The sequence below is a fragment of the Phycodurus eques genome, chromosome 4 (assembly GCF_024500275.1).
Source record: "Phycodurus eques isolate BA_2022a chromosome 4, UOR_Pequ_1.1, whole genome shotgun sequence".
NCBI classification, from domain to species: Eukaryota; Metazoa; Chordata; class Actinopteri; order Syngnathiformes; family Syngnathidae; genus Phycodurus; species Phycodurus eques.
Genome location: NC_084528.1, coordinates 5,977,096 through 5,997,918, shown reverse-complemented (window position 1 = coordinate 5,997,918; position 20,823 = coordinate 5,977,096). Strand labels below are relative to the sequence as shown.

The 20,823-nt window shown below is 41.4% G+C and overlaps 1 protein-coding gene across 1 annotated transcript in view; it reads left to right on the top strand.

Moving 5' to 3' along the window:
* ubr5 (ubiquitin protein ligase E3 component n-recognin 5) overlaps positions 1-20,823 on the top strand; it is a 133,009-nt gene that overhangs the window by 89,234 nt on the left and 22,952 nt on the right. Inside the window, 11 exon segments of the mRNA XM_061673734.1 lie at positions 69-160; positions 286-432; positions 1,951-2,069; positions 2,152-2,278; positions 9,361-9,490; positions 13,522-13,682; positions 13,818-14,057; positions 14,175-14,298; positions 16,194-16,305; positions 16,404-16,535; positions 20,461-20,718. Of these exon segments, the coding sequence (XP_061529718.1) occupies positions 69-160; positions 286-432; positions 1,951-2,069; positions 2,152-2,278; positions 9,361-9,490; positions 13,522-13,682; positions 13,818-14,057; positions 14,175-14,298; positions 16,194-16,305; positions 16,404-16,535; positions 20,461-20,718 (1,642 nt within the window).

Below are 20,823 nucleotides of genomic sequence, written 5' to 3'. Positions count from 1 at the left end.
GATTGCTGCAAATAATTGAATGACTTGTATGTTGAATAGAACTGTCTCTGACTCACACTTTGTATTAGGACATCTTTGAATGTCGGACATGCGGATTACTTGAGTCTCTTTGCTGCTGCACTGAGTGTGCAAGAGTGTGTCACAAAGGACATGACTGCAAGTTAGTATTGAGTATGGCTGTTTTTAGCCTTGTCCATATCTCATATGTTATGTTGCTCTAAATTATTCTCATCTTAATTCATACCACTTGTTGGATAATAAAATTGTATTGCTGTGTTTTGCCAGGCTCAAGAGGACCTCTCCTACAGCATACTGTGATTGCTGGGAGAAATGCAAGTGTAAAACACTGATTGCTGGACAAAAGGCTGCACGCCTGGATTTGTTGTATAGGTTGCTTACGACGACTAACTTGGTTACAGCACCGAACAGCAGGTAAGTTATACATCTGCAATAAACTTGAATTACTCATATCTAGGCATGTCACGATATTTTTTTATGATATATTTTCCCTAAAACTGTCACAATAAATAGTTTTTTTTAATGCCTCTGAAATCATAATAAAAACGGCCCACCCTTATTTTATTTTATTGCTTTTAAATCAGTATTGTTCTAATTTCCTTTCTTGTTTCTCTATTAAATTGGGTTTTTTTTTAACTCTGTGATATGAATCCTGTGGGTCTGAAATAAAGAATAAAGAGCTGCAAGACCAGCCTGGTTTATAGGGAGTCTTCTATTCCGATTATAATCAGTTTAAAAGCCCGAACCAAATGAAACTGCTCCATATAAGCACCTCATTCGGAATAAACAGTCCAAATTCGAATGGAATTTAATTGTTTCACAGGGGTGGGATATTCCTTTTTCCAAACTGATCAAAGTAAATTTTCGCCATGTATACTGTCATTCAGAAGAGCCGGGAAATGCTCTTTCTGCACATGCTTCGTCTTGACGTAAATGAGCGGTGACGTCATCGTTTACGCATGGTGTCAATATGGCTACTCCTGACATAGCTCATATGCGACTGAAATCTTGTTTTTAACAAATTATAAGTTCTTTTCATCAAGTGATTATTTTATTTATTTAAATGTATAAAAACAATCCCAACTACTGTGCTGAATAGATGATCGACCTCCATCTTGATAAATGACGTGACGTTCATGACGAAGTGCACATCATGTATGCTCCCGAGCGGAATAGATCACGTCACTTGTAAACAGTTCACCAGAGATCTTCAAATGGAATGATTTCAATCGCAATGACAAAAAAGTCTGTCAACCCGGCTACTGTGTGGTTGGTCCGCTGAAGAAGAGCCCTTCACCTGTTAATCAAATGTACGTTGACGTTTGCTGTAGTCAACGACTGGCTGGATAACTTGTGCCACCAAGGTTTTGCTTAATAAACAGTTAACGTTCCCGTGTTTGTGTTACCTGATGACTGAAACACAGTACAACTCTTATAGGCGCTGATGTTTTAAAAAAACGACATCACCGCCATGGAGCCAGCTGTTTAGCTCCTTAACTTGTTAGCTCGCAGCAGGGCAAGTGAACACAACAGATGGTTAACTTTCCCTTAAGTTTCTCTGTTGTGTGAATCTACGCACTGCACATGGAGCAAGGCTGGGGAGTATTGAACCGAGCCAAGACCGGCAAGAGTGTACTGGTCCGCCAGTGTTCCATGAGCCCACAAGCGGCTAATGACACATCCGTCCCACTCTGGCGGCTCACTGCGTGGTCCACACGCCGGGTCACCACAACTACGACAATTTATCGAGTCCGGAAAAATTTGCTTGTCCATTTTATTTATCAAATAGTAAGTCGATAGAGTAATTATCGTGACAGGCCTACTCATACCTGTACTACTTATTGATTTTCTAATGTAAAAGTTCTAGCTTGGCATGGAAAGAGGATTTTCAATGCAAGATACGTTTCTGATTCATGTTATTTCCATCTCTAGGGGCGAGCATATACTACTGTTCCTCGTGCAAACTGTTGCCAGGCAGAGTGTTGAGCACTGTCAGTACAGGCCACCACGCATCAGAGAGGACAGAAATCGCAAGGCTGCAAGTGCAGATGGTAGGTTTGCCTTAAGCTCATGTTTTACTTAAGTCTCCTAATGCCGATGCTGTATGAAAATGTCTCCTTGTCTCCATTTGAGATTCTGATATGCCAGATCATGACCTAGAGCCCCCTCGCTTTGCTCAACTGGCTCTGGAGAGGGTTCTGCAGGACTGGAATGCCCTCAAGTCTATGATCATGTTTGGTTCTCAAGAGAATAAAGACCCGTAAGTAACAAACCTATTCACTTCCAGCAATATACAGACCCTTTCCAAAAAATTTGAATATCATGGAAAAGTTTTATTTCCATAATTCCATTCAAAAAGTTAAACTTTCATAGATTATAGAATCAGGGCCCACAATTTAAACAATTTCAATTATTTTTGTTTATTTTTATGTAATTTGGGCTTCCAGCTCATACAACCCACAAAATTAGGAAGTAAAAAACATGTAATACTGTGAAGTAATCACCATTTACTTCTCAGTTTTTGTAGAAAAAAATAAATTAGGGTCACATTAAATCAATCAAAATATGGTACTTTCAAAACGATATGTTAATCTTCAATACTTGGTTGGGAATCCCTTTTCTTTAATCACTGCCTCGATATGACGTGGCATTGCCTGGGAGTTATGGAAGCCCAGATTTCCTTGATGCTTGCTGTCACTTCATATTTGTTTGTAGGTTTTGTGCCCCTCATTTTTCTCTTGATAATAACTCATAGATTCTCAATGGGGTTTAGATCTGGCGATTTGGCTGGCCAGTCAAGCACTGTGATAGCATGGGCATCAAATTTTGGGTTGCTTCTGGCAGTATGGGCAGGGGCCAGGTCCTGCTGGAAGATGAAATCTGCATCTCCACACAGCTCCTCAGCAGAAGGAATCATGAAGTCCTCCAAAACATTCTGGTAGACTTGTTGCGGTGACCTTGATTTTAAGAAAGCAGTTTACCAACACCTACACTGGACATTGCACCCCAAATCGTGACTGACTTGCCATTTTCACACTGGACCTCAAGCAGCTTGGGTTCTATTCTTCACCAGTCTTCCTCCAAACCCTTGGACCTTGATTCCTGAATGAAAGTCACACTTTCATCAGAAAAGAGGACCTTGGACCACTGGCCAACAGTCCAGTCCTTCTTCTCCTTGGCCCAGTTGAGACGCTTCCTACGTTGGCTTAGGCTCAGAAGTGGCTTGACCCGAGGAACGTGGTGGTTTTTGAAGGTGTGACTTCCGTCATATTCCACTCTATCTGGATCTCTGTTTGATGATAAGCTGAAGCCCGTGGTCATCTCTTTTGTATGTGCATCTTCTCCTGCCAGATTTTGTCCTTCCATTGACATGTTTGGACACAGCACTCTGTGGACAGCCAGCCTCCTTAGCTATTAACTTTTGTGGCTTACCCATCCTATGGAGGGTATTAATGATGGTCTTCTGGCCAGTTGTCAAGTCTGCAGTATTCCCCATATTGGACCCAACTGAGACAATTGAACCAAACTGAAGCAATTTAATGACACCTGGGGATACCTGTTCAGGTGCTTTGAGTTTAGGAGGTGATTAGTGTGTGACACTCAATTTAAAACATTTATCACTTGCAAAATTTGGGCTGATTTCTTCACAGTATTCAAATCTTTTGAATTCCTGATTTTGTGGGTTTTATGAGCTGGAAGCCCAAATTATGTTAAAATAAACATATACTTGAAAATGTTTAAATTGTGGGCCCTGAATCCATAATCTATGAAAGTGTTTTTTAAAATTATTATTTTATGGAATTATGGAATTAAATAAACCTTTACATGATCTAAAAAATTTTTGGCAAGGGTCTGTATTCAGAATTTTTTTTTTGGATCCATATAGATACAGTGGGTACGGAACGTTTTCAGACCCCCTTAAAATTATGCTATATTGCAGCCATTTGCTAAAATAATTTCAGTTAATTTTTTTCCTAATTAATGTACCCCATATTGATAGGAAAAAAAGAAATTATTTGAAATTTTTGCAGATTTATTAAAAAAGAAAAACTGACATATCACACAGCCGTAAGTATTAAGACCCTTTGCTGTGACACTCATATATTTAACTCGGGTGTTGTCCATTTCTTCTAATCATCCTTGAGATGGTTCTACACCTTCATTGGAGTCCAGCTGTGTTTGATTATACTGATTGGACTTGATTAGGAAAGCCACACACCTGTCTATATAAGACCTTACAGCTCAGTGCATGTCAGAGCAAATGAGAATCATGAGGTCAAAGGAACTGCCTGAAGAGCTCAGCAGACAGAATTGTGGCAAGGCTCAGATCTGGCCAAGGTTACAAAAATAATTCTGCTGCACTTAAGGTTCCTAAGAGCACAGTGGCCTCCATAATCCTTAAATGGAAGACGTTTGGGATGACCAGAACCCTTCCTAGAGCTGGCCGTCCGGCCAAACTGAGCAATCGGGGGAGAAGAGCCTTGGTGAGAGAGCTAAAGAAGAACCCAAAGATGTGGGTGAGCTCCAGAGATGCAGTCGGGAGATGGGAGAAAGTTCTAGAAAGTCAACCATTACTGTAGCCAGCCACCAATCAGGGCTTTATGGCAGAGTGGCCATAAAGAGTAGCTTCTCCTCAGTGCAAGACACATGAAAGCCCACATAGTTTAAAAAAACACCTGAAGGACTCCAAGATGGTGAGAAATGAGGTCTGATGAGACCAAGATAGAACTTTTTGGCCTTAATTCTTAGCGGTATGTGTGGAGAAAACCAGGCACTGCTCATCACCTGTCCAATACAGTCCCAACAGTGAAGCATGGTGGTGCCGCCTACATGCTGTGGGGGTGTTTTTCAGCTGCAAGGATAGAACGACTGGTTGCAATTGAAGGAAAGATGAATGCGGCCAAGTACATGGATATCCTGGACGAAAACCTTCTCCAGAGTGCTCAGGACCTCAGACTGGGCCGAAGTTTCACCTTACAACAAGACAATGACCCTAAGCACACAGCTAAAATAACGAAGGAGTGGCTTCAGAACAACTCCGTGACTTGTTTTTTAATGGCCCAGCCAGAGCCCTGAATTGAACCCAATTGAGTCTCTGGAGAGACCTGAAAATGGCTGTCCACCAACATTCACCATCCAACCAGACAGAACTGGAGAGGATCTGCAAGGAGGAATGGCAGAGGATCTCCAAATCCAGGTGTGGAAAAACTTGAAACTTTCCCCAAAAGACTCATGGCTGTATTAGCTCAAAAGGGTGCTTCTACTAAATACTGAGCAAAGGTTCTGATTACTTATGGCTGTGTGATATTTCAGTTTTTCTATTTTAATAAATCTGCAAAAATTTCAGCAATTGTTTTTTTCCCCTGTCAATATGGGGTGCTGTGTGTACATTAATGAGGAAAAAAATTAACTTAAATTATCTTAGCAAACGGCTGCAATATAACAAAGAGTGAAAAATTTAAGGGGGTCTGAATACTTTCCGTAACCGCTGTACTTAAGTTTTAATCGATTAGTCCCGTAAATCCAGCCACACACCGAGCGACACGAACAAATATCACTCTGAAACGTGCAATGCGTGGGGTAAACTACTTTTTATTAAGGCTGCCGCACACCGAGCGACACGGCTGAATCCGACTGAACTGCCGCGCAGTTTGCGTGGTTTGACAGTTGTTTTCATGAGTTAACAATATTACAAATTATATCTATTATTAAACTAGGAGTAGAATAAATAGTAACCAGTTAATGTCAACATTATCTCTGGTTGTCTCATGTTCTGACGTAACTTCCGGTTTATGGCGCATCAATGTTTTACTCTCGTTAAATGTTTGCCATGCGCAGTCTGTCCTCATGAAATATAAAAGATATTGACGAGGTAGGGCTTTGGATTCCAGCACCCAATAACAGTAATCGGGGTTGCTGTTAAACCCTCCCAGCCCCATCAAGAGACTGTAAAAAGGGGTTTGGTCATGAAAAAGACTTATTATTAGATAATTTTTTAAACAGACAGTTTGACATTTGATACAGAGTTTAGCAAGAATCATGGAAGTTAACACAAATTTGCTTTTGCGGGCCAGATACAATGATGTGCCGGGCTGGATTTGCCCCCTCTTTTAAAATTTCCACACACTCTATTATTCTCGCCAACATCCACTTTCTTTAGCAAACCCACGTATTCCTTAACTATTTATATTTTTATGCTTTATAAATGTGCTAAAGTACAATATACTGTATATGCAGCATCAGACACATACATGCTCGCTGTTCTGGGCGTCTATATACCCAATCGCTCAACTCTTATTTTTCTTCAATGGTCTGGTCCAATCAGGTTCGACTGCATCGCGCAGTGTGTGGCAGGCCTTAGTTGTCGACCAGCTGTGACTAGTTTAGGCCTTTTCACACTGTACTTAGCAGGGAGCAGCACGCCATTGACGAACCCATTCATTGTGTACGTGCTGCGAGGGCGCGACAACAGAACATCGCTGTGTAACGTGGCCGTGATGCCGTGCCTCGAGTTGAAAACAATTCTCAACTTGAGAGTGCCTTCCCAGTGATGTCAGATGGTGCATCCAACGGGAGAGGGGTTGGCGGAGTGATTTCAGAGTGCTCACAGCAATAGACCAACCATTAGGGCTGCACAATTACCGTAATTTCTCGTGTATAATGTGCATTTCTTTCTCCCCCAAAAATTGTCAAGTCAATAGTGTGCATTATACATGGGTATGGGGGAAAATGAAAAAAACTTTCACATTTCATAAATGTATGCCGCCATGTCGAGGTTATGAAAAAGGTGTAGCCTACACTTTCATTCCAATATGACAGTTTAATTTCAATCCCATTAAAGTAAAATTTAATTTAATGCCTGGTCCTTCATGTTTTCTTTAGAATTGTACACATCTTACAAATTCTGCCTATGTAATCAAACATATGAGCACAACTGTGTATTTTCTTATTTACTAAATAAAAGTAGGGCTGTGAATTTCAAAATAAGAGCAAGTAAATAGAGTATTACATGTTCAAATAAAGTGCTTAACTTCAGAACAATTCTTTGAAAAAACCCTAACATAATACAGATAATACTTTGTTTTAACCATATGGGTAGAAGCAAAATGATGCATTGTAAAAATGTGTTACACATAGGTAGAAGGGTTTTCCAGAATTTTGAGGTCAACTTTGTAGATGCGTATTATACATGGGTCCGCATTATACACGAGAAAGTACGGTAATCGAATTTTAATTGTAAACTTGGTCGTTTTCTGAGGGACTCAGATGTCTTCACGGACATCTTCAAGACGTCCTTGAGTCATGGTGTACCCATGTTCTTCAAAGCCACCACCATCATCCCGGTCCCAAAGAAGTAATCTCCCTCCTGCCTTAATGACAACCGTCCGGTAACGCTCACTCCCATCCTAATGAAGTGCTTGGAGCGGCTAGTCATGCAACACGTCAAGTCCTCCCCCCCCCCCCCTCCCTCCTTGGACCCCTTCCAGTTCGCATATCGGTCCAACCGGTCAACCGATGACGCCGTCTCCACCGCCCTCCACTCTGCTCTCACACACCTCGACTCTAAGGACTCATGTCAGTATATGTCAGTTCATAGACTTCAGCTCAGCATTCAATACCATTACAAACTTTACCAGCTGGGGCTCAACACTTCGATGTGCAACTGGCTGCTGGACTTTCTGACAGGGAGACAGCAGGCAGTACAAGTCGGCAGCAACACATCCAGCACCATCATTCTGAACACCGGGGCCCCTCAAGGTTGTGTGTTGAACCCCTTCCTCTTACCCTGCTGACCTATGACTGCACACCGACATACAGCTCCAACCTCTTAATCAAGTTTGCAGACAACACAACTGTGGTGGGTCCCATCAGCAACGGAGACGAGACAAACTACAGGAGTGAGGTGAGCCGCCTGGTCACGTGGTGCATGGACAACAATCTCTCCCTGAACGTGGAAAAAAACAAGGAGATTGTTGTGGACATCAGGAGACTCCCAGCTTGGTCCCCTGAACATCAACGTTGCTGCGATGGAGAGAGTGCGCAGCACCAAATTCCTTGGAGTGCACATTACCGATGACCTCTCCATGACCAGCAACACCTCATCACTGGCCAAGAAAGCTCACCGGTGTCTCTAATTCCTGCGCAAGCTGAGAAGAGCCAGAGCCCCGACCCCCATCATGTGCCCGAGGGACCATAGAGAGCATCTTGTTTTGTTTTTTTTTACATTCAAAATGTGACCACTGCGGCATATTCAAAGTGCTTCATTTTAAGCATTTTCCACAACCTAGTCAGCCACCAGGGGGCGCACGCATAGTTAAGGCTTCATTAAGCTCCGATACTGGGCTCTGGTGCCAACTTCGAAATAAAAGCCTAAAATGGTATAGATGTCCAGTGTAGTAATATACAAAGCTTTTATTTTGAAGTTGGCCCTCTGAGGACAATTGGGGGAAAGGCGGGGTGTCATGGTAAGACACTATTAACAATCATTGTAATGGCTGCCTTGACTTCGACTTTTCAGCAGGCCTGACTGCAATGAAAAAAAGATGTACCGTCCTAGACAAGTCTGTGCTTGCAGCCTAATGTTATTGCCTTTTATGCATTAACTCTATTTGCTTCCATTAAGTAATAGCACATTTATTCAGTTAGCCCTCACTAAAGTAGAATTTGTTTTTTGGGGTGACAATTATTTTTTTTTTAAGTAGTGCAATAAAAATAAAGATTTTCCCCTGACATGAGGAATAATCGGGATTGATAATTATGCTTACAATAGTGATAAAAATAATCTGTATTATTATTTTGGCCATAATCGTTGAGCCCTGCAACCAGTGAAAAGCATCCATTCTACTTTCTGATAGGCTGCTAAGCAACTACTTCCAAATATGGGCAAGCTTGCACCGAAACACGTTCGTCCATGTGTCCTGCCCCGTGGTGAACGCCATGAGCAGTGTGAAAAGGCCATTTGACTGTGATTCCATGTCGGCTTGCATCTGTGCAGGGTTCTACGACGTGATGCACCAGCACAGATGTTTTTGGCCAGTGAAAACGCCAATTGTAGAAATGGCAACCCAAATTGAAGACAGAGAGAAAGAGTTGATCGAATTATGGCGTGCACAGCCTTGTTTATATTAACTGTATTGTCAAGAATTACTGAGAGTAACGAAAAGCCACACTTGTCGCAATTTTTCTGTTACAGCCAATTTGATATCGGTAGGTGTGTGACTAATTTGTTCGCGATTGTCGAGTTCAGTCGTGTCACGGCTTCACATTCTTATCCACCTGTGAGAGTAACTGTATTACCATGCACAGACTTATTTTGTGACTTTCTCTTTTTTTTTTTGTTAGTCTGAGTGCCAGCAGCAGAATTGCCCACCTCCTTCCTGAAGAACAGGTGTATTTGAATCAGCAGAGTGGCACGATTCGCCTTGATTGTTTTACCCACTGCCTCATTGTCAAGTGTGCTCCCGACATCACTGTAAGTCCACTCAGCACCATGCTTTATTCACATTGCTCCTGCTGTATTGTGAAACCAAGAATCTATTTTTATATATCAGGTAGGGCTGCACGATAATATTGAGCATTGTCATTGCAATGTTCTTATGCGCAATCGTCCCTGCGATCTTGGTGTACTTAATATGCAGTGAATCAATTGTAATCTAAAGAAGACAAGCAGAGGGACCTGTTTGGACATTTAAATAAGATTAGTGCAATGTTTCGGTAAATTATGACCCTTGAAAAAACATGCGGAGCAGTCCAGACTGTTAAATACTGATCACCTTGTATGATAACTATGAATGAGGACCCGGAAAACAGTGTACACCAACTGCGTTTCCTGTATCGCTCTTCAGAATGAAACTAACGCTTTCGTCATAGACTGTTTCATACTCCTTGAACACTGGCAGCTATATCCATTCACACATTCACCATCCACACGCAGATGTAACTAATATGCGAGTGCATTGGCCTGAGGTTCCGCCTGTGTGGTCGAGACCTGCTTTGGATAGGTCAGTTGACGAGACCAGAAAAAACACTTCGGCCGCTTCTGCTGTTAAGAAGTAATGATACTTTTACTTAGTTACAATGATCTAAATGTCGCTCGCTAATTTTATTTATAAATTATTGCTTAACTATTTTGCGCGCGAGACTTCGACTTCCGCATTGGGCGCTTTTTGCACCCATCCAATTTAAGCGCTAGTGACGTTTAAGTTTAGTTCACCAATCAAACGACACAAGAAAGTCACATGACCTCACACATTTTCTATTGGGTTTCCTGAGCATACCGTAATAACACGAGATAAGAAGGCACGACAATCACGGCTGATTGTCGTGCCTTCGTGGCGGCCATTTTGTCGTGGCGGCCATTTTGGGAAGGTCGTCGTTACCATGAAGGCAACGGCACGCTACTCTCGTTTACATTTAGATGAACAAAAACAACAGCTTACATTTATTGTTGTATTTGTCTGGCACTGTCTGCCCAAACGTGGATATTTCAACTCACTTGTAACTTTAGAAAACACCATGCAGTAAATTGCAGGTCTTGTAGTTTTGACTGTGCAGACACACACACAGCAACATCAGAATTTGCACGTTCACCTTTTATTTTGTAATTTTTTTATTGATGTTCATGCTGTGGTTAAAAAAATAAATAAATCAGAAGTTACTATTTACTCAGTACTTGAGTAATTATTTCAGTGTGTACGTTTTACTCTTAAGTAATTTTTTGGAGGGCTACTTTTTACTTGTCACATTATTGTCAAGTAACAGTACTCTTGAGTACAATATTTGGCTGCTCAACCCACCTCTATTGCTACTCTTACGTTTAAGCAAGATTTTTGCTCATCAGATCAGCCAGTGTCGTATTTGTTGCACTGTTCTTGTATTTTCGCGTTGAGGTGCTGCGGGTCGTGGCCCTGGTTGTGGTCGCAGTGGAACCGCGAAGCACGCGCAAGATCGGCCACAAGAGTTGATCCGCTAGTACATCTTGTATTAATCAGGAAACCCAGCTACAATTATCTAATTAGTTTACGGATATTAATGTTACTGGCAGCGTGGGTTCAGCTCCCACTCAGTGACGGTGTGAATGTGAGTGTGAATGGTTGTCTGTCTATCTGTGCCCTGTGACTGACTGGCGACCAGTTCAGGGTGTAGTCCGTCTTTCGCCTGAAGTCAGCTGGGATAGGCTTCTGCGCCCCGCAACCCTAACCAGGATAAGCGGTGTTGAGAATGGATAGATGATGTTAGTTTAATGTATTAAGTGACAGAGCGATGTTAGGGATTATATCACAACACAGAATGAAGTAACTTCAAATTCAGAAATGGCCAATAAAAACAGAAAATCATCAGAATCATCTTTATTTGCCAAGTATGTCCAAGAAACACACAAGGAATTTATCTCCGGTAGTTGAAGCTGCTCGAGTACGACAACAGAAAGTCAATTAACAGAGAACACTTTTGAGACATAGACATTGAGAAAAACAGTCACTGAGCAATAAAGGGTTGCTAGTTATCTGGTAATGCTGGTACAATTTTATTTATTTATTTATTGACAATTTCAAATATACAAATTATTGTACTTAATATTTTCCTGGAGGATGCATTTGGGATTAGCCTTTGAAGTTGGTAATAGTGGAAAAATGAAGTGAAGCAGACAATGATTTTAGTCAATTATTTTCCAGAATGAAAGTGGTTAAAGAGATGGATGATATTCATGTGGCACAGCTTGACGCAGGCAGCAGGTGGAGATGGGCCTGGGTGAAGTTGAAGGCCAGAACAAAAAAGCAAAGAAATGAGGCAAATTTTAATCTTAAATTTGTACATCATGTACTTGAGCGGTGTAAATAAGTTTTTCTGCGTGAAGATTTTTTATTTTTATTTTTTGGCATTCACGCCAAAGAGTTCAATCTTTGTCTCATCAGGCCAGAGAATTTTCTTTCTCATGGTCTGAGAGTTCTTCAGGTGCCTTTTGGCAAACTCCAGGTGGGCTGCCATGTGCCTTTTACTAAGGAGTGGCTTCCCTCTGGCCACTCTACCGTACAGCCCTCATTGGTGGAGTGCTGCAGAGATGGTTGTGCTTCTGGAAGGTTCTCCTCTCTCCACAGAGGACCGCTGGAGCTCTGACAGAGTGACCATCAGGTTCTTGGTCACCTCCCTAAGGCCCTTCTCCCTCGATTGCCATTTAGCCGGGCGCCCAGCTCTCGAAAGAGTCTTGTTGGTTTGGAACTTGTTCCATTTACGAATGATGGAGGCCACTGTGCTTATTGGAACCTTCAAAGCAGCATACATTTTTCTGTACCCTTCTCCAGATTTGTACCTCGAGACAGTCCTGTCTCGGAGGTCTACAGACAATCCCGTTGACTTCATGCTTGGTTTGTGCCCTGACGTGCACTGTCACCCGTGGAATCTTATATGGACAAGTGTATGCCTTTGCAAATCATGTCCAGTCAACTGAATTTACCACAGGTGGACTCCAATTAAACTGTAGGAAGCGCTAAACAGTGGAAACATGATGCACCTGAGCTCAATTTTGAGCTTCGTGGCAAAGGCTGTGAATATGTACATGAAATGTACATGTGATTTCTTATTTGTTTTACTTTTAATAAATTTGCAAAACTTTATAAAAAAAAAATATATATATATATATTTCACATCATAATTAATGGGGTGTTGTGTAGAATTTTGAAGGGGGAAAATGAATTTATTCCATTTTGGAATCAGGCTGTAACATAAAATGTGAAAACAGTGAAGCGCTGTGAATACTTTCTGGACGCACTGTAGGTAAGATATTTATTGTTCAACATTACAATTTCAATGTTCTTTAGAATTGAAAGTTATTTTTTCTTAAATTATATCAGTGGCATAAAAAAAAACATCAACAATATACTATCGTTTATTGTGATAGTTTTTGGGAACATATATCATCCTAAAAAATTGCTATCGTGGCAGGCGGAAACAGAATATATTGAGAGAGCAATGGATAACACGAAAATATTGTACAAATTGTAGAAATTCAAATCTACAATATAGCGGAACCACTAAGCAACAACTGTCATATAGGGTGGATTACTGTATCTGTACTTCATGACGATAAGTTGCAGGGACTCATTGTTTCCAGACATGTGCATCCTGGGATTCACATAGTGTAAAATTATCTATGAATATGAATGCATATTATGTTAAAACATGTTGAAAGAACAGATTGATTTTTATATTATTATTTCAACTTCTTGTCTGGACTGTTACTCAATGCTCCAGTGCGTTTAAATACTGGTAGACTTTATACAAATGACTGTTTTGCATAATTTATTTTCCACTGAAAAGCTGTCCAAATTTATTTTCCACTATAAGCTGTCCAAACAAATTAGGTAGGTTTATAAATAAATTTAAAAAAAAATATATATATATATATATATATATCGCAATTTAATTTTTCTCCAATATCGTGCAGCCTTACTAAGAGGTCATTCAACTGATAAACCGCTGTTATTCATTGTCTTATCCCTCTGTCAGTTCATAGACACTTTACTTGGTACACTGGTGAAGGAGCTGCAGAACAAGTACACTCCTGGCCGAAGAGAGGAGGCAGTCAACGTCACGAGGAGATTTCTACGCTCTGTATCCAGAGTATTTGTAATCCTCAGTGTGGAGATGGCCTCATCCAAGAAGAAAAAGTAAGACTTCACATACAAGTGAAGGGGGAAAAAAACCACAAGGTTTTTTACCTTATTATATAGGTAGTTTTAGTTAAGCTTGTTAATGAATTGTCAGTCTGATTTTTCCGAGTCCCAATTCTTTCTTCCTTACAGCAACTTCATCCCCCAACCCATAGGCAAATGCCGTCGTGTTTTCCAAGCTCTTTTACCCTACGCTGTAGAGGAGCTCTGTAATGTGGCAGAGTCGCTAATCGTTCCTGTGCGAATGGGCATCGCAAGACCTACAGCTCCATTTACTTTGGCTAGTACAAGTATTGATGCCGTCCAGGGCAGTGAGGAGCTCTTCTCTGTTGAACCACTTCCTCCAAGACCTTCACCCGATCAATCTAGCAAGTGTGTTGATTTTTATTTTATTTTTTCCACCAATGTTTCCTCTTTTTATCTGTGACCTACAAATTATGATAATACCACAAAATTATCTTATTTTATTTTATTTTCCATTTTTTTCAGCTCCAATCAGACTACTGCTTCCTATATCATTAGGAATCCCCAACCCCGGCACAGCAACCAGTCTCAGCCTGTCAGAAGCAGAGATGAGGAACAGGATGACATTGTTTCAGCAGATGTGGAAGAGGTGGGAGTTTTTAAACATGGCCACAGTTAACAGAGCATGCAATTATTTTTCACTCCTCATTCAGTCCTCAGGACTCAGAACGGTTTGAATGTTTTACTTTGAATGATAGTCTCTGGAGAGTTGTTTCTTCCCTCCGTGTTGGATTTACAATGTTCCCAATGATTTTACGAGTGTTCCTTTTCCTAAAAAGTTAATGCAATTAATAGTGAATTATATTTTTTTAATCACCAATTATATTAGCAATCCATAATTATGGGGATTTTATTGAATATAAACACAATGATGACAGCAGTATCCCCCCCACCCCCAAAATGAACTCAAAATGCAATGTTCCAAATTAATTTGCTCAACAGTTTAAAACAAATAGGTTGTGAAGGACTGAACAAAACCACTTATTCCTTTAATTGTCTAAAGATTATATAAAACCAAAAATGTTTTCTTTCATTTTGCAAGCCATTGGACTACTCCATGCTTTTAAGAAAAATTCAACCAGTGCGACTTTGGAATAATAACCTGCATACTGGACAGTGCAGGGGAATTCTCCTATATTCCTGCTGTTGCTTGTAAGGGAATCAGATCAAATTAATTATTTTCATTATATATAAAGATTGTCCTTATATACTTTTATTGCTTTGCAATAAACCAAAGGGAAGCAGCAATTTATTGTTGTTTATATTATTTTTTTTTACTGGTTAGACTAGTTTTTTCCTCAAAGATTTGTTTAATTTGTGTTAGAATTATGAGTGTCCTTGGAAAAAATGTCTCCACTGTAAGGAGTCCATGGACTCCAAAAGTTTCAGAGTCCCTGTTTTAAACAGTGAAATACTAATGGCTAAAAATTAAGCACTGTGAGGTTTCCACAAGGAAAAGCTTTGAGAAATAGTGTTAACAATTCAGAGCGCTAATATACAAGTGACAAACCTGATCGAAACGAGACTTGGGGGTGGGGGGAGCGTCCAGTCATTGACATCGTCGCTCATTCTCCTCTTTTGTGGCTAGGTGGCAGCCATGTTGGCAGGGGCGGAGTTCCAATCAGGAGATCATTCATGGACATTGAAATTAAATTGTAACTTGCTCATTTCGCAACTTATTTTCATGTTTAATTTTTTGTCAACACAAAGCATGTGTATCAATACAAAACATTTGAAGACAAAAGCCTGTTTTTTAACTGTGAAAGGTTATTCCCTGTTGTCCCAATACCCTTTTTGTGATTGTACAGCGTTGTGTGCAGCCATATGCAGCTTAATGTGCACACATCCTGGTTTTCTGTTTGCCATTCATACACATGGAATGCGTTTACGACTTTGACCCTACTAGCTTAGCGTTGCCATAGGGGTATGTCGTATCTACCTATTTTCATGTCTTCTTAAATGTTTTTAAACGCTGCCTTTTTTTAAATTTTAGTTTTTTAAACAATATTATATATGAGCAGCGTAGTTACAGTCCTAATAACTCTTATTAGACACTTAAACGATGACACACATACCTTCATATGGCTCCGGCAGTGACCTAAACCGGAAAGAATTGTTTGGCTTTGTTTTGCCGAAAGTGAAAGTATCACGTTATATAACGTGGAATTTATCACGGAACTTGAAATTTATCATGTTATAATGTGACACCCAGTATCACGTTAAAAGGTGAAATTGATCATGTTTTAATGTGAAATTTGTTTTAAAACGTGAATCGTATCAGGTGAAACATGGTACTGAAATTCTTTTTTTTTTCTGGTGTGGCAGCAATACGCTTCCGTAGATACCTGTCAAATACTTGAAAAACAATTATGCAAAAACCTGCCCAGAACAACAAATACTAAAATGTTAATTCAAATTTATTTAAATCATGCAATATATGCGTAATAATTTGGAGCACAATGTTATGCTGTGCTCATCTCTCAGGTTGAAGTTGTTGAGGGAGTAGCAGGTGAGGAAGACCATCATGATGATCAAGAAGAACAGGGAGAAGAAAATGCTGAGGCAGAAGGGCAACATGATGAGCATGATGAAGATGGTGCGACACTGAGGTTTTTTTTTTTTTTGACACTTGAAGCTAAAACCCTGCCCCAAACAGAGCTAAAGTATTTCCTCATCTGTGGTTATCGTTCTTAGGGAGTGACATGGAGCTTGATCTTCTCGCAGCGGCTGAAACTGAGAGCGACAGTGAAAGTAACCACAGCAATCAGGATAATGCTAGTGGCCGTAGGAGTGTTGTCACAGCAGCCACAGCTGGCTCTGAAGCAGGTTGGGTTGTATTTACCTTAACTAAACCGAAATAGCCATTCTTCTTTCAACACTTTCCAGCATTTTTCTTTGTTTTTTTTTAAATAACTGGTCATACATCTTTCAAGACTCTAACTCTGTGCTAATTATAAATGTGTCCTGCTGCACTGCACTGTATTTTCTCCTTTTACTGCAGACCAATTTTGTCCTCACAAAGTCACTGGCTCTTTTCAGCATTTAGGGTTGTTAGATGTTCTGGAGACCTCATGAAACAGCGCACAAATGACCCCTGACTCAATATACCCAATGTATTTCAATTACAAGCAGTAGGGTGTCTTTGCATTTTCTCCTTTTTGGTATGAGCTCCTCTTCAGTTAGGGTTGGGCATTGTTTGAATTTGATCGATTCCAATCCCGATTCCGGTTCCAAACGTTTCTCGATTCTTTTAGTGGGTCTGGGTCAAAAAAGTTTGCATGGTTTAAGAAAGGGTGTCCAAATTATGAACATCCATTTTCTTAGCTGCCCGCAACATAGACTAAAATGAACATTTGACACGGGGTTCTTTATAACTAGTATCCATCTCAAACCTATGAACTAAAAGGCAAAGTGTTTGGAACTAACCCAATTGACTTAATCTTTATTAATTAATGTTTCAGCTAAAAGACAACTAGAGCATTGTTAAAATCATTATTTGGGACTGTTTTATCGCGTCAAATGGTTTATATTTGCAAGTTTTAACTTGACTTCCTGTTTTAAGCTTTTAGCCTTCTATTTTGAAGGGTACGCACCGGAACTCAGCATTTTGGCACAAAAAGTAACTTCACACGGCACCGGTGATTTATTTATTTTTATTTATTTATTTTTTAATGGGTGGAACCAAATGTTATAAAACGTTGATTCCTTTTCTTACCCATCGATGAGGCGCAACGTTTGTGATACTGTGAGGCGTTTATGTGAATTTTGTTCCCAATTGTGATGTAAAGTTGTTACGGTGGAGTTTTAGCTTAATGTTAAACTTTTTTTTCAGTCATCGGCTCTTAACGTTGGTTTAAAGACTAAAATAAACGCTAAAAACCATCAGTGCAAAAGTGCAACCAACCGTTTACTTTGTTAGCCGTCTCAGTGTTGGCATATACGTTTTTTATTGTTTCACTCACCTAATTGAGCGTTGTAAGTTCCGTGCGATGTAGGCTGGGACTCGGAGGGGGTGGGAGCCTGTCAGACGCTACACATCCTGAAGGCCTCCTTTGCACAATATAATCTAATTCCAAGTGTTGCACTGAGGCGATTGGTCATTCATTTTAACAAAGTTAAGACACACTTTTGTTCGCCACCGCCGGCGTTCTTCTTCGTTGGGTTTCGCCACTTCTTCAGGGTCGGCGGACTAGGCAGCGTAACTGGGAACCAAAATTTTCAATTTTGAACGATTCCAGGAGAACCGGAACGTTAGTCCACCGGTTCCAATCAGTTCTCGATTTTTGATGCCCAACCTTCAGTGCATACACAGATGACAGGACAAGAGTGAATTTTTAAAATGCACGCAGGCGTTTACTATTTTTAATGTTGGTCGTTTGTTTTACTAATACTGCTTATCACCTAAATGACTCTATTACAATGATTCCCAGGTCAGAAAATTAGAAACTCAAATTCCAATGAAGTTGGGATGTTGAGTAGAATGTAAATAAAAACAGAATACAATGATTTGCTAATCCTTTTCAACCTATATTCAATTGAATTATGTGATCAGGACATCACTACATTATATAACGTCCCGATTTCATTGGAATCGGGGTTTATATTTATTAACTACAAATGTAACTTTGTACATACTATCTATGCCAGCCACATATAGTGAGTGGCAGAACAATTAAATGCTCTACATTAGATGACAGAAGGTAAAATAAACCTATGTATCCACCGATTGCCAATACACACACGTCACACCAATACTATATGACCATGATAACTAAAGTCATAATGGTATACTGTTGAAAAATTACTGAAATACAAATATCAAGTACCAGCGGTCAGGAATTGCCGTCAAGCTGAAGGAGTCCTATCGGGCCTTTTTGCCCTGTGGGACTCCTGAGGCAGCTGATGGCTACCAACTGGCCAAGCGGAAAGCAGCTTTGGTGGTCGCTGAGGCAAAAACCCGGCCGTGGGAGGAGTTTGGGGAGGCCACGGAGAATGACTTCTGGACGCTTTCGACAAAATCCTGGTCCAGCATCTGGCATCTCAGGAGAAGGAAGCAGTGCACCATCAACACTGTATTGTGGGGATGGGGCGCTGCTGACCTTGACTCGGGACGTTGTGAGTTAGTGGGGAGAATACCTCGAAGAGCTTTTCAATTCCACCGACACGCCTTCCCATGAGGAAGCACAGTCTGGGATCTCTTGAGGCGGGCTCTCCTATCTGTGTGGTTGAGGTCACCAAGGTGGTTAAAAAGCTCCTTGGTGGCAAGGCCCTGGGGGTGGATGAGATTTGCCCGGAGTTCCTGAAGGCTCTCTATGTTGTGGGGCTGTCCTAGTTGACAAGCCTCTGCCAACGTGGACATCGGGGACACTGCCTCTGGGTTGGGGTGGTGGTTCCCCTTTTTAAGAAGGGGAACCGGAGGGTGTGTTCCAAATAACAGGGGGTTCACACTCCTCAGCCTCCCTGATAAGGTCTATTCACGGGTGCTGTAGAGGAGGGTACTTCTGGAAGTCGAATCTCAGATTCAGGAGGAGCAGGGTCATTTTCATCCTGGCCGTGGAACAGTGGACCAGCTCTAAACCCTTGGCAGGCCAACCCTTGCTATATTTAACTTTTAGCTGAAACATTAATTAATGAATATTAAGTCAATTGGGTTAGTTCCACACACATTGCCTTTTAGTTGATACTTTATAAAGAACCTCGAGTCAAATGTTCATTTTAGTCTATGCTGCGGGCTGCTAAGAAAATGAAAAAATTCGGAATCAAGAATTGTTTGGAACCGGAATCGAAATAAGGAACTGGAATCGCTGAAATTCAAACGATGCCCAACCCTAAACTCCGCCAAGGCTGCCCTTTGTCACCGATTCTATTCAGAACTTTTATGGACAGAATTTCTCGTTGCAAAGGGGGTCTGGTTTCGTGGCCCCAGTATTGCATCTCTGCCTTTTGCAGATGATGTGGTTCTATTGGCTTCATCAAGCTCTGATCTCCAACTCTCACTGGAGAGGTTCGCAGCAGAGTGTGAAGTGGTTGGGAGGAAAATCTGCACCCCCAATTCTGAGACCATTGTCCTCAGTCGGAAAAGGATGGAGTGCCCTCTCCAGGTCGGGGATGAGTGGAGGAGTTCAAGTATCTGTGTTGCGTCTCCAGTGATGGGGACTTTGTATTGGTCTGTTGTGACGAAGGAGCTAAGCCAAAAGGCGACACTCTCAATTTTCCGGTCGATCTACTTTCCTACCCTCACCTATGGTCAAGAGTTGTGGTTCGTGACCGAAAGAACAAGATTCCAGACACAAGCAGACGAAATCAGTTTCTGCCGCAGGGTGTCCAGGCTCTCCCTTAGAGAGAGGGTGAGAAGCTCGGTCTGGTAGGGGCTGAGAGTAGAGCCGCTGCTCATTCACATTGAGAGGAGCCAGATGAGGTGGCTCGGTTATCTGATTCGATGCCTCCTGGACCCCTCCCTGGTGAGGTGTTCCGGGCTCTTCCCACTGGGAGGAGACCCCGGGACGACTCAGGACACGCTGGAGAGACTATGTCTCCCAACTAACCTGGGAACGCCTCGAGTTGCCCCCGGAAGAGCTGGATGAAGTGGCTGGGGAGAGCGAAGTCTGGGCTTCCGTGCTAAAGCCACTGCCCCCACGACCCAACGTCAGAAAAGCAGCAGGAAATGGATGGATGGATGGACAGATATTAAATGTAGATGAATACTCATGCCATTAACTTCCTGTCTGTATTTTCTTTCTTTTTATTAAAGGTGCCAGCAGTGTCCCTGCCTTCTTTTCAGAGGACGACTCCCAGTCCAATGACTCCAGTGACTCAGACAGCAGCAGCAGTCAGAGCGATGATGTTGACCAAGAGACGTTTCTGTTTGACGAGCCCCTGGAGAGGACAACTAATGCTTCCCATGCCAACAGTGCAGCTCAGGCTCCTCGATCCATGCAGTGGGCTGTTAGAAACACCCCCAGCCAAAGGGCTACTGGAAGTGCCCCCCCCAACTCCTCAACATCAGCTGGTAAGTGGATGTAGTTTTTGGCCTTTTTGCATGAATACATTCTTAAGTGACTGTAGTTAAGTGTGAGTAACAGACACATAATGTATCTTAATATGGGCACCTCTT